The sequence below is a fragment of the Microcebus murinus genome, chromosome 6, assembly GCF_040939455.1.
Source record: "Microcebus murinus isolate Inina chromosome 6, M.murinus_Inina_mat1.0, whole genome shotgun sequence".
Lineage (NCBI taxonomy): Eukaryota > Metazoa > Chordata > Mammalia > Primates > Cheirogaleidae > Microcebus > Microcebus murinus.
The window spans coordinates 99,268,086-99,282,414 of NC_134109.1; the positions used below are offsets into that span (position 1 = coordinate 99,268,086).

At 38.1% G+C, this 14,329-nt stretch overlaps 1 protein-coding gene across 1 annotated transcript in view; it reads left to right on the plus strand.

Moving 5' to 3' along the window:
- Nucleotides 1-2,165: 2,165 nt before the first annotated feature.
- Nucleotides 2,166-14,329, plus strand: part of APH1B (aph-1B gamma-secretase subunit) — a 29,245-nt gene continuing 17,081 nt past the window's right edge. Inside the window, exons 1-4 of the mRNA XM_012758669.2 lie at nt 2,166-2,344; nt 3,789-3,959; nt 8,707-8,777; nt 9,570-9,692. Of these exons, the coding sequence (XP_012614123.1) occupies nt 2,232-2,344; nt 3,789-3,959; nt 8,707-8,777; nt 9,570-9,692 (478 nt within the window). The 5' untranslated portion in view covers nt 2,166-2,231. The remainder of the gene's footprint in view (nt 2,345-3,788; nt 3,960-8,706; nt 8,778-9,569; nt 9,693-14,329) is intronic.

Below are 14,329 nucleotides of genomic sequence, written 5' to 3' on the forward strand. Positions count from 1 at the left end.
CATTTTTCAACCGGACTTGGCGACCAAAATTAAACAGAAATATGGTCAAAAATTCATGAATGCAAATTCCCCCAACTTGTAGTTCCACATGTTGAGGGTGGGGTAAGGATGTTGTTTTACATAATTTATGTATAACATTATGAATAATATTTATTATTCATTAACTTGCCTACCTCCAAAGTGTGTGAGGTAGTTTGACCAAGACACATAGATCTCAGTTAAAATCAGGGTAATCAAATCATTAAAAGAGGGTAAAAGAAGAAGTCCTATTGTGAAGTCAGGCCAGTAATTATTACTTTAAAAAAAATTAGAAGAGTAGTTGCTATAACTGAGTATTAAATTTAGCTCCAAGCTTCCTGAGAGTCAAAGTGAAGCCTGAATATAATGTTAGCTATGTATCTGAGGATATGAATTTGTTGGGAGAAACAAAACTTTTTTCTAGTCCCAAACTCAAAAAGTAAAGCATAGATCTATTAAGGATATTGAACAATGATAATGAAACAGTTAATAATAAGCATTAAGGACATTTTTTAAATTTTCCTTACTTTACACCAAGAACACAGTGTATTATGCTTCTGTGAAGGCATTTCGGCATGAAGCTGACGTAATTGTATTTGATAACTTTTATTGAGGATAAAACCAAAAGAATCTACCTAATATCAAGTTGCTCTATCACCCTGAACTTTTTCATAACATGAGTCTTGACAGGTGCTAGGTAAGATATTCAAAATACCACACTGGTGTCTGAAGAAGTATTCTGTGGGAGTAAGTGGAAAGTATATATCACTGTTTTAAATGGGCAAAGTTGACGTTTTTCTTTAAGAACTAAATACTTGCTGTTGTGTTATTTGAAGGCCCATTTTCAGAAGTGAAGTGCAAAACATCTCCCTTCAGGTCCCAACTTGTGTCTACTGGTGTTTGTCTTTTCAATGTGGATCGCCAACAGTTTTATTCATGACGGATATTAAAAAATGAGTAGGGGTGGCTAACACTTAACATAGCACTTACCTGTGCCAGGCACACTCCTCAAAATAAGCCAGGAGGTATTATTATTCTCATTCAACACAGAGAACAATCTATCTTAAAATGTAAATGGTTAGGGGACTTAATCTTCCAGTTTTAATTTTTAAACCTCTCAGAAATTGTTAAATTAATATAAAATAGATGTTTTTATGTTCCACTTTTTAAATTATTTCATTCACTGAACAGATATTTAGTGAGCTGTTTCCAGGTGCTGAGGAAAACAACAACGAACAAAGCGAAGCCCTGTCCTCCAGTTTACATTTTAACAGGGAAGAAAAATGAGCAAGTTATTAATAAATGCTCTGCCAGAGGATGGAGCAGGGCGACATTACTATCGCTATACGGTGGTCAGAAAGTGCCTTCCAAAACAAGATTTGGGAGAAAAAATTAAAACCAGCTGGCCAAAACACCCCTGAGAAGCACAGCTTCCTCCACCACCACTGATCATTTTACCACCTCTGGCTAATGCCTGGGTCACTGCTATCCCAGCCCAGATTTTGCACGTTGATGGAGCACGAAGTTCCTTCAACTATGCAAATGTGCTTTTTTTCTTTGCTTTTTTTGAGGGGGGAGAGGATGGAGGGAATACAGACCGGTAAAATGTGCTTTAAAAAAGAATCCTCTATTTAAAAAGGAATCCTGCCTCCGGCCTGCGCTGTTTTTCTTGAGTTGACCTGGAATTGTTCCTGTTTTCGGCGCATGCAGCTTCAAGGTAGGATGGGGGAACCTCCCCTCCTCTCAGCCACCTCGCGGCTGATCGATCAATGTGTATCGGTGATGGCGGGGGCTACGGCTTGGGCCCTAAAGTCGCCAGCCACCCTCGCCTGGGAAACAGGCCCTGCGGCACAGCGCGCTAGGCCCAGACGTCCCGGGTCTCCGAGGGACCTGCAGTTAGGTCCACACTCCATGCCCCGCCCCTCGCCAGGGCTCCGCCCCTCGCCGCCGCCCGGCCCCGCCCCTCACCTCCGCCCTGCCTAGCGTCCCGCCCCGCCCTTCGCCGCGGCCGCCCTCGCCCCGCCCCTCGCATCCGCCCCGCCCCTCGCATCCGCCCCGCCTCGCGCCCCGCCCCGGCCCGCCCCTCGCCGCGGCCACTTTCCGTCCGGCCACGCCCCCACGCCACGCCCCTCGGCCCCGCGCCGCCCCGCCCCGCCTGCGCCCGGAGCATCTCGCGTCCCCTGCAGGCCCCGGGGCAGCCTTCCGCGGTCGCCATGACGGCGGCCGTGTTCTTCGGCTGCGCCTTCATTGCCTTCGGGCCAGCCCTCGCCCTCTACATCTTCACCATCGCCACCGAGTCGTTGCGCATCATCTTCCTCATCGCCGGGTGAGGCGGCTGCGCCGGGAAACCCGGACGCCGGGGCCCCCCTCCCCCGCCGGGGGTACCCGCGTCCCCCTGGGTACCCACCAAACGGCTCGACCTTGTTGGGTTTGGGGCAGCAGGTTTGAGAGGGGAGAGCGGCGATCTGCTCCCCCAAGGCTCCTCGCCCTCCTCGCTCACACTGTGGGTCAGAGCCCCGCTGTTTGGCTCCTGAGACCTTTTGCCTAGGGTCCATGGGTGGGTTTTAGTGAACCGTGGAGCCGCCAAAGTTGTATGAAACAATTATGGATAATTTCATATATACATCCTTCATTTTTCTGGAGAGGGTGTCCCTAATTTCCCTTACATTCTCAAAAAGCATATGTAATCCAAAAATGGTTAAGAACCATTAGAGTCTAGGATAGTAGTTCTGTCACTCTGTGCCAATTAGAATTACCTGGGGGCCATGTGCTTTAAAAGATGCTAATGCGCACCCTCCACCCCAGATCAATTTAATCAGAATGTCTAGGAGACATAAGGGCTTCAGTATTTTTTTTTTTTTTAAGATCCTTTTAGATGATTCAGGTGTGCAGCAAAGGCTGGAAACCTGTGAAAACACTGAAGCACCTGACTGTGCGTCTCCACCTGCGAGCTTGATAAATACCGAACTCTGGTGGCCAGTGTGGTCATGATCCCTGTTTTAACCTGTCTGGCAGCTCTTACTGACTGGAATATGCCACCTATCCTCTCCCCTCATGAGTCTCCCTTGGCACCATACTAGCTAGGCCGGTGATTTCAGCTTTTCTGAGCTGCTTCATCTCCCACAACGGTATTGAAAATGCTGCATCGCATTCATTTTTATATCAGTGGAGATTTCAGATAAAAGCTTGTAAAGCTTGCTATAATCATTAGAGTCTACAGAAGTCTTAGAAGATCCTGATGTAGAAAACTGATCTAGATCAGAGCAGAGGTTTTCAACCTCTTGATTTTATACCAATCACTCTATTACTAGAGATGTACACATTTTTCTGGAAAAGACACTCATCTTTGCAGATATCTGACCATTAAATCCATAATCTCTGGTAGGTTTTAAGGATATGAAAATTGCAATAGTCACAGGTTGTATGTTTTATTGTTTTGGCACATTGATGGGTAAAGCATTGATTAGGAAGAGTAGCGAGTAACCAAGTTTCCAGCTAGACAGTCCTTGGCAGATAGAGTTTGCAGATGTACTTGCAGTAGGGTCACCAAAAAAGTAATTGTTGGAAAATACCACATTTCTCTGGGACTACATGTTTGTCTCACCAGAAGAAGTGTACAACTGATCCAGAGCATCCCTTTATGAGGACTTTTTTTCCTTATTAAAAAGCCAGGAAATCTGTTCCTCCTCAAGCAGGTTTTTTTCACTTTTAAATAATTATTAATCTTGCACTTATGTTCACTTGTAACTTTTTTCTCCCTAATTTTTCAGAGCTTTCTTCTGGTTGGTGTCTCTACTGTTTTCATCCCTTGTTTGGTTCGTGGCAAGAGCCATTGCTGACAACAGAGAAGGACCAATACAGAAATATCTGCTGATCTTTGGAGTATTGGTCTCAGTCTTTATCCAAGAACTGTTCCGGTTTGCATATTATAAACTTTTAAAGTAAGTTAAATGTTTGCATTACCTTTTTTTCCCCAGTTAGATTTGGGCATTTGAAAACTAACTATAATATGGTATTTTAGGGTCCATACCTTCCTGCATAGTTCTAAGTAAACACATTGGTACATTTCCAAACTGAAAATATTGAGTATTCTTTTAACTTGTGGACATTTCCCTCCTTGCCTTCCTTCCTTCAAAAAATATTTCTTGAGAATTTATTCAATGCCAGACACTATCCTAGGCACTGGGAATACATCAGTGATTAAAAGAGTCTCTGGCCTCATGTGGGAGGAGATAGACAACAAACGAATGAACAAGAATGAATTAACAACATATATTAAAAGAATAAGTGCCACAGAGAAAAATAAGCTAGGGAACAATAAGCATTGAAACAAGAGAACCCATTCTAGCTTAGAATTTTTATGTGCTTCTCATAGCCACCACCTAAGACCAATACTTTTTATGGTGATCATGCCTTCCATTATTTTGACTATAGTAGGGGAACGCAGGAGTTCATTTTATTATATTTCCTGTAGTTTCAAATCTATAATAAAATACATTTTTAAAAAGCCTTGGGTTCCATTTTGGGCCAGAAAATGGGTCTCTTGTAGGACCCATGAGGACTCACATGAAAACACTGATTTGAAACACAGCTTGAACCATATTTTCTTTTAGGTAGTCATTATGTTCCTTTCAAGGCTAAACTTTCCTCTTTTCTTCACCTGGACCTCAGAAGGCATGGTTATTGTTTCCAAATCTTTCCAAAACAAGTCTATATTTTTTGTCAGTGGACATGCCCCTTTTTGTCAGTGCCTAGGTCCTACCTGTGCTCAGGGCCCAGCACGGTTTTCTGCAGTGTGGTCTAAGCAGTGCCTCTGACTGGGCATGGTACCTTTAATAACTTAGCCTTGGATTGTGCTGGGTTTTCATGTGAGAAACATCATTGGCTCATGTTCATTTTGTATTTTCATGTGATGGTTCTAATTTTGAAAAAAATGTAATTTCTAATACAGAATTTCACAGTTAAGCACATGGGTTTAATAACCCCTTAGGACTTGTGTGTTCTGAAACCTGACTTAACCAGAGTGACTAAGTAGATATCTGCTGTTCTTCACTACCTTGCTTCTTCCTGGTTTCTACTTGGAATGGCAACCTTTTCTTGGCACTAACCTTAGCTCCAAAGGACTGTAAGCTGAATATCAGTCTGCATTTTTAATGAGGGCAAGAAGGGAGTAGAGTCACATGAGGAAGGAATTACAGTTGTCAGTCTGTAGGCTTTCATGCTAGGAAGTTCAAAGAAGCCTCTGGCTTCCGGGAGAAGCCATATTTACTCTGAAAAGACCTTTGGAAATTCACAGGACAAACCTGTATTAACAGGTGCCTTTGTTTGCATTTGCAGAATGCATCTTTGCCAAGCCTTCAGAATATTCAAAATTTTCCCAGCAAATATTAGAAATGTTGGATGTTACATAGTTGTGTTAAAACAAATTTGAGAATTATTATAATACTTTATTTATGACTAACATTTATATAGACACATTTAAATTGCTATCTTATGCTATACTACATTAAAATATAGGGGCTTTGGTTTAATAAATATTTTGTTTAGGCTTGGCACAGTGGCTTATGCCTATAATCCCAGCACTTTGGGAGACCAAGGTGGGAGGATCCCATCCCTTGAGGCCAAGAGTTTGAGACTAGCCTGGGCAACACAGCGAGACCCCATCTCTATAAAAAATAAAAAAGTAGCTGGGTATGATGGTGCATACCTGTACTCCTAGCTGCTTGAGAGGCTGAGGCAGGAGAATGGCTTGAGCCCATGAGTTCGAGGTTTTAATGAGCTGTGATCACACCATTGTACTCCAGCCTGGTGACAGAGCGAGACCCTCTCTCTTAAAAAAAAATTATTTAACTATTTCCACTGCCAACGTAGGTTTTTAACTTTTAAGTTAATTTTTCCTACCTGAATTTGGTGTCAAGATTAAAATGTGGAGGGAGGGTTTGCATCAGTTTTTATAAGTACATAGAATTGAATCAAAATATCTATCATTGCAATCTAATAATTTATTTCATGAGTCAGGACTTAGGAACAGTCACAGTCACTTCATCTTGAATGAATGAATGAATGAATGAATGAATGAATGAATGAATGAATGAATAATGAATAGTAACTTTCAGCCTGGCAGAGCATTGTATAGTGAGAAATTAGCATGTGGGCACAAATGATAGCTCTTTCTACAGTAATTTTTTTTTTAAGAATTGAATTAAGTTACCTAAAACATAACTGTATGCTGCCTAAAACAGTTCAGGCAACTCTGCATTGCTCAAAACTCCTGTATGTTGCCTAAAACAAACAGTTTTTCCTGTTTGGATTGAAACTTTCGTAATTTATTTTTTGTCTTATACTGCTGATACCATAAATATTTTGTAATTTTAGAAAACCATTCATTTATAGAAAAATATGTTAAGATAACCATTGCTACAATTTTTAGGTGGCATATCTATTTTTTTTAATTCCTAAAATGGTATATCTAATTTGTATGCATATTCCTGCATACTCTCCCTGATACAACCATTCAAAAAAGAATAGAACAAATAAAAGATACGATTTGTTGCTAGTTTTTCAAAGTTTATATTTAAAAATTATGTTTTTTTCCTTCTTTTGTTTTCAGAAACACAATAATAAATGCAAAGAATTTTCCACTTCAGTAAAACAGAAGTGAACATGAAAACTGATAATGTTTTGTACTTTCTCACTTCCTAATGTTAACACTGAGAACTGTTAGTGTTTGTTTCCCCTCACAAACTCCTATAACATGAATGAGGAAGTTTGTTAAACTTTTGAATTTATGTACTTAATATATTTGTGATAGCAGTATTTTGCTATACTAAATAACTAAAATTTCTTATTTATTACTGAGCAATTTTTGTAAAACAGACATCCTCTAGAATTTATTGATTCTATTATATTGATATGTTGATGGAGATTATTACTATTTTATGTGTTTCAGAAGCTTTAATTAGCCTTTAACACACTATGGCAGGTAAGTTTATTTTATTTAGGAAAATTGGGCATTTTAGTCGGTTACTGTTCCAGAGAACGAAGATAATCACTTATATTTCTGGCTCATGTCCTCACTACCAAACAATGCTTCCAAATGAGAGCACCGAAATGGCAAATTGGGTTTTTTTGAGTCTAGAAAAGCGAAGGACCTCTTTATTAGTCTTATTACTATTTTGGTTGAATTCTGCATTGCCTTAATTTAGTGTAATCAACGGTATTTATATTTATGTAATGAATAAGCCAACTATAATGCATATGCATACCCTGAAATTCAAAATAACACGATGCCCAGAAAATAAATATGTCCTGGTTAATTTGTCTATTCTTAGAGTTAACCTAAATGTTTTGTTTTAATACTTGCTGAAAAATCATTCTAAAGTGTTTTGGTTCCTTTATTGCCTTAATAAATATACTTTATAGTAAATATAATTTAAATATCCTTCAAGTGAGGATCTTACATTCTTGCAGAGTTTTCTACCTAACAAGCATTAGTAATAGTGACAGTAGTTGGCTCATGCCTGTAATCCTAGCTCTCTGGGAGACCGAGGCGGGTGGATTGCTCGCGGTCAGGAGTTCGAAACTAGCCTGAGCAAGAGCGAGACCCAGTCTCTACTATAAATAGAAAGAAATTAATTGGCCAACTAATATATCCAGAAAAAAAATTAGCCGGGCATGATGGCGCATGCCTGTAGTCCCAGCTACTCGGGAGGCTGAGGCAGGAGGATTGCTTGAGCCCAGGAGTTTGAGGTTGCTGTGAGCTAGGCTGACACCACAGCACTCACCCTAGCCTGGGCAACAAAGTGAAACCTTGTCTCAAAAAAAAAAAAAAAAAAAAGTGACAGTAGTGGAACTGCACAGCCACACCTAGCGTTCCTATCACATCTGCCTAGGGGGTGGGGGCTCATGGTCAGCTTGTGAACTGGCCATATCAGAAGCGTCACTCTGAAGATCATTTCTTATTGAGCAATATTCTGTCCTTTCATTCAAGTATTCATTTATCTCCTTGTATGAGGGTAGCATTTTATCCCTGAACCCTAATTGGGAAAGTAAAACAAATATGTAAAATATTTTAGAATTGAAAGATTATATGATTGAGTGCCCATATGAGAGTTTAGACCATCAGTATTGTAGGATTTAAGATTAAGGAGAGGCCAGTGATTACCAACCTTTGGTAGAGGCAGCTTCTTTAACAAATAGCTGCCTGAACTGGATTTTGAAGGATGAGTCCAATTTAGGTTCTGTGGAGTGGAGGTGCAAGGGAGAGTGGCAAGATAAGTATAGCCGTGATGGAAGGTACAACAAAGTGGGAATGAAAATATAGTACTTTGGGAAGAGAAAAGCAATTCAGAGTGATAGTTCTCATAGGTTATCAAATTAAATGTTTATTGAGCTCAGAAAGTACTCAGAAGTATTGCTTTTTTCTCATTAAACCCAATTCATGATGGCTTATTTATATTTTTTTCTTTTATGTGAAAGTCAGATAAAAGACAAAAGTTAATTGGAAATTTTGGTTGATTTTAGTTCATTAAAAATTTTTGTTGGGTTTTGTTTAAATGAATTCTAAATTTAGAATAGAATATAACCTGATCCAAAGCCTCAGATATCTGGATTTGAAGTATCTTGTGTCTTTTCCTGATATACTGCTTTTCTTTTCTTTTTTTAATTATATGTGTGTTCTTATTTTAGAAAAGCCAGTGAGGGTTTGAAGAGTGTAAACCCAAGTGATACAGCACCCTCTATGCAATTACTGGCCTATGGTAAGTTAGAACTATGTGGTGTCATAAAAAAAATCAGATTTGACATTAAAGTCATTTTTATCTTTTGTATCATTTTAAATTTCAAATATATTTTATTACTGCTTTGGCCTATTGGTGTACATTATTTATTTTTCCAGTTTTCTGGGTTCTTTATGTAAAGGAAAGTGATTGCAGGTGACCCTTATCTGTATGTTCATTAAATATTAACCGGATTTGAAAGTTACATTTTTAACATGTACATACTCTAGTTAACTAAGATTTTCTAAGTAATGTAATTGTTACTTTGGATATTTAGCATGACTTTGGCTATTCTAAAAGGATTCTTCATATTAATGCAGTTAATACCATTGCATATTATTCTTTCAGAATTATGTTTATAGATTGGAGCCAGTCCCCCAGTTTGGCCCAGGAATACATAGTCCCCCTTAAGCTCAATTCCAGTTCTAAGCCAAACAACTCTGTAAACTCTGTTACAAACTAAAGCCAGAGCTTTAGCATTGTGTCCTCCTCTGTTGCACCTGTTTCTTCTGTGCCTTTCCCAATCTGCTTTTTCTCTCCTTTTTTTATTTCTCTGCTGCATTCTACTGTTCATTGCCTTTGCTCTTCCCCTTCTCCCTCCACTCATCACGCAGCCGAGCACGTGCCTTTCCAGAGTCAGCTGCTCTTCAACAACAGCATATGCACCCTTTCCCCGCCAACAGAATAGTCTTATTCATACCTAGTCCTCAGAAATTTGATTTGCAGAGAAATCGTAGCAGGAAAAGGGTTTAACAATGTTTTCTTTCTCTTTAGTTTCTGGCTTGGGCTTTGGAATCATGAGTGGAGTATTTTCCTTTGTGAATACCCTGTCTGACTCCCTGGGGCCAGGTACAGTGGGCATTCATGGAGATTCTCCTCAGTTCTTCCTTAATTCAGGTATGTGTCTCATGGCTGTGATTGTTCAGGCTTCTGGTCTAAATGATCATTCTTATTGAAATTTACTGGCTTAGGAATTCCAGTGAATAGAAATTTATGTTATGCCTTTTAAAGGCAAAATATTGTTAGGCACTACACAGCAAAAACACTTAGGAAAATAAAAATTTTGGCTAGAATGTTTTAGAAATTTAGAGTAGAATTTAGCTTACATTAAATTTCATTTTGCAATACTAACAGTGTTGCTGTATAGTTGAAATGTCAGAAGTAAATTTTTAAAGGCTGTATGTATGCTCTTTTTGGTTTTTATGATCTCATATTTATCTTCAGTATAAGCCCTGTTGTTGTGGCACCTTTTGGGTATAGGCAGTATAATTTAATCTTGAAATTAAGAGGAAAAATGGGATAATAGATGAGTTAATCTTTTTATCCAAAGATTCAGCTGAAAGGACCAACTCATTTCAAATTGCCTTTTCATCTACCAGCAAAAAAATTGTGATGCAATGATCACAAATTTGAGAGTTTGTAACATACATAATTAACACAAAATTTCTAAATTCCACAAGAAGATTCTTTAAATAATAGGGAGAAAACACCCACTATTTTTAGTCATTTCCACAACAGTTATGCCATTGAAATAAGTGATCCCACAAGCATATTCTTTTAATTACATGATTATTTATTTAAAATCCATGCTAAAGATCTTCAAGGAGCTTACCCTTTAGTAGGAGGAATACGATTTAAAAAGTAGGAATTTCAATAACAGTTTAAGGTAATAATGGAAAAGATATAAAGAAGTATGATCAGTTTTTTAAAAAATTATTGCAGTAGTTTAGACACATCCTGCATGTTGTACTGATCCCAAGCACAGTGGACACTCATTCACCCTTCTCAGTACACCCTTTGTTTCCATTTCATTCAGGCCTTGACATCTGCAGTCTAGATTACCACCATCAGTCCCCAACCGGTTAGTCTTTCTTTGACACACTTTCCACGCAAATCCATCCTGTATGCAGCCACCAAACTAATCTTCCCTGTTTCAAAAATGTTTTGACTTTCCAAGGTCTACAGGACAAAGTCAAGGCCCTTTAAATCTGGCTGCAAGTTAGAGGACAGGAAAGTGTGTTAATGGATCAGACTTATTTAATGATCCCCCGCCAACAAATTATCCATGCAAATTATCTTTGTTTTAAACATTTCATAATTAGAATATTTCTGACAAATTGTTAATGATTGATTATACTATTAGGTTTTAAAAACAAATGTAATATTCATAGTTAAAGTCTGTTAGAGTTCAATATAAATTAATAAAACATAATCATAAGGGGGTGTTATTGCTTCAGTTTTCTATATTTTCTTATGCAGTTCTCTTATACTGCCACAGAAGCAGTTTTCTTTGATCCTCAAGTTTTGCCAGATTTTTTCACTAGATGGTGCTAATTCCCTTCAGTGACCTAGTCTGTTTTCATAAGATGCTTAAAATGATTCTTTTGGAAGAAAGTAAGAGATTTGTGGATTATATTTGTAATTTCTATGAATTCAAGGAAAAATTCGGCATTCAATAAGATAGCTTAGTGTCTTTGGCCAAGTTAGGATGGCAGACTGGCAATGCTGTGAATGTGTACATAAAAAATGAAAGAACAGTTATTATTTTATCATGTGCAAGTTTCTTAATTGTTATAACATCATTCTTTGAAGTGTAGCTTTGAGTTATAAATTTAAGAAATTAATTTTTATTACATTTTAAAATAATGCCTCCAAATTTATATGTGTTGTATTTATGTTATGTTATATATTGTTTGTTAACTGCTGTTATTATGATTTATCTTGACATGAGCTCACTTTTTTTCAGTTAAATCTGTAACTTAATATGTTTAGCATATTCATTACAAATGCCTAAATAGTAATAAGAATAAATAAGGAATGCAGGGACACTAATTACAGGTTGAGCATTCCTAATCCAAAATCCTCCAAAATCTAAAACTTTGGGCACCAGTGTAATGATGGGTTGCAGTCAAAATGCAGTCAAAACTTTGTTTCATGAACAAAACTATTAAAAGTATTGTATAAAATTTACCTTCAGGCTATTTGTACCAGGTGAATATGAAACATAAATTAATTTCATGTTTGGGCATGGGTCCCATCCCCAAAATAGTTCATCATATATGTGCAAATATTCCAAAATTCTAAAAAGTCCAAAATTCAAAACACTTTTGGTTCCAAGCATTTCAGATAAGGGATACTCAACCTATAGTGTATTATGTTAGTTGTGTTAGTAAGATAAATATTATATAATGCCTGTGTATACATAAGTTTCTTTGTTACAGACAAGCATAACTATAAGTAATGTGCATGAATAAGTTAATTCTTTTTTTCCCTGAAGGCCAGGAGGTAAGAGAGACATTGTTCACTAGGCAAAAGAAATATTCTACTTCCATCTAACCCTCAATTTCCTGATCTTTCAGGGAGGGCAAAAATAATGCCTAGCTCAGAGTTCTTAAGAATTAAATGAAATTAATTTAGAGATTATATATTTAGTGCTTTATAAACTCTAAGATGGCCTAAGAATATTATTAAGGTAGAGAATTTGGTTCTTGAGATGAGAAAACAGAATTTAGAGATGGTAACTTCTCTAATATTATGTAGAACCTGGGTTCATTATTCTGAATTAACCTCCCTTATGTGGATATTATATTTTCTGGGCAGTGCAATTATCTAGATAAGGTTTTAGCCCCCAAACATTTCACTAGGTGAAATCAATACAGGTCAGACCACATGTGGAATACTGTGTTCAGTTCTGAGCATCGTGATTTAACAGGAATGCTGAAGAACTAAAATTTATATAGGAAAAATATCAGTATGGTGAAAGATCTAGAAGCCATGTCCTATGGGATATGATTAAAGAAAGAGAAATATAGAACTTGAAGAAAAATAAGAGAAATGTGGGAGATTCCATCTTGTCCCAATTTGTCACTTCCTGTAATAGAATTGTATATCTACACACTTGCGTGGCCTCATGGTGGCCAGAATGTACTTTCCTTTTCTTGACTTTGAGCTTAGTCATGTGACTTTAATTGGTCAATTAGTGGATATGATCTAAGTCAAAGGCTTAAAAAGCACTTGTATGGTTAGACCTGCCTTCTGGGACTGTGGTCATGTGCTATGGGGAGGATATGCCCTGGATATTTAATGCCCACTTTAGCCTGGGCCCCTGAGTGAACACTCAGCCCAGTAGCCTGCAGCCGAGCACCCCAGCTGAGCCCAGCCCTGATCAGCCAATACACAGTCACCCTTTAGACCTGTAACCATGAGAATAAATCCTTGTTATTATAACCCAGTGAGGTTTTTTGTCATTCATTCACTTTTTTATTCACAATATTTCAAGAATAATCTCTGCAATGTGGCAGTTTGTTAACAATTTAGACTTTTAAATGAAAGCTCTTTGTAAGCAAGACTGTCTCAATACCTACGTTACCAGATTCCAAAGCAGTAGAGAAAATATGTCTTAATGATACAGAAAAAACAATTGACAATAGAGTTTAATTTGCAATTCTTATCCTTTTCTAGATTCATTAGAATCTTGATTTCTCATAATAAATTATCACAATGAACTGCCTGTTTATGACACAGTGATACTCCATATATCAATTTTGTCATCATGTATATTTGTTTCATTATTTTCTTTACATCAGTAGTGTAATAGCCTTTCTCAAATAACAGAGAATAGAAAATTGTAGTTTTTGTAATGTCCTTTCATTAAACCTTGGCTCTGGTAGCCTGTGACACATTATGAAGTGTGCATATCCCAGGGTTTGCACTGTGTAAACGGGCAGCTCCATGTACTGCCTCACAGTCTCTGGCTGAAAGAATGATATGGTCCGTGGTTCTAAGACGTGATGGCTCTTGTAGATGTGTTCCAGGCTGCCCTGAGTCACTGATGTCTTTTTCCTCACATGGATGTGTGGCTAGCCTCTGCTGACTACCTTTCGGCTCAGGCAGTTGAATGAATACCTTCTATTTATCCATTCTCTGTAGGCCTTGTTTCTTCATGGGTAAAATGATCCTTATTTTCTTCATCCCCTGCTGCCTTTAAGTTTGGTGTTTTTTGTTTTTGGTTTTTTTTTTTTTTTTTTTTGCGAGGGCATTGTTTCTTCAATGAATTTCAGAGAATTTTTTCTCATGGCCATAATTAACAAGATACTACTTTGTAAAGAGGATTTGCATTGGACAAAAGGCACATTTTTTGAACATCTTCTAGTGTGGTATTGCTCTTCATTCAGCTCCATAGGAATATATTTTTTGTCTATTACATCCAACATTTATACTTTGAAAGGAAAGACAAACCACCCTGATTTCACCTTCATTGCTCAGCATGGCCTTCCTCAGCAACCTCACCATGATCCCACGCAGCTCTGGCTGTGTTGGGAAGATGTGCTGGGAATCCCAGCATTTACCAACCTTCTCCATGCCCACTCCTCACCACAGATGCTCTCCATTACTGGGACCACCTGTACCAGTTCACTTTTCTACCTCACTACAACTCTGCTAGAGAGTCAGAATGTTCACGTCAGGGCCCCTGCCTTGCACAACTTCTAGGGGGATCATTCACATTGTAGTGTGTTAATGTTGTGGCAAGTATA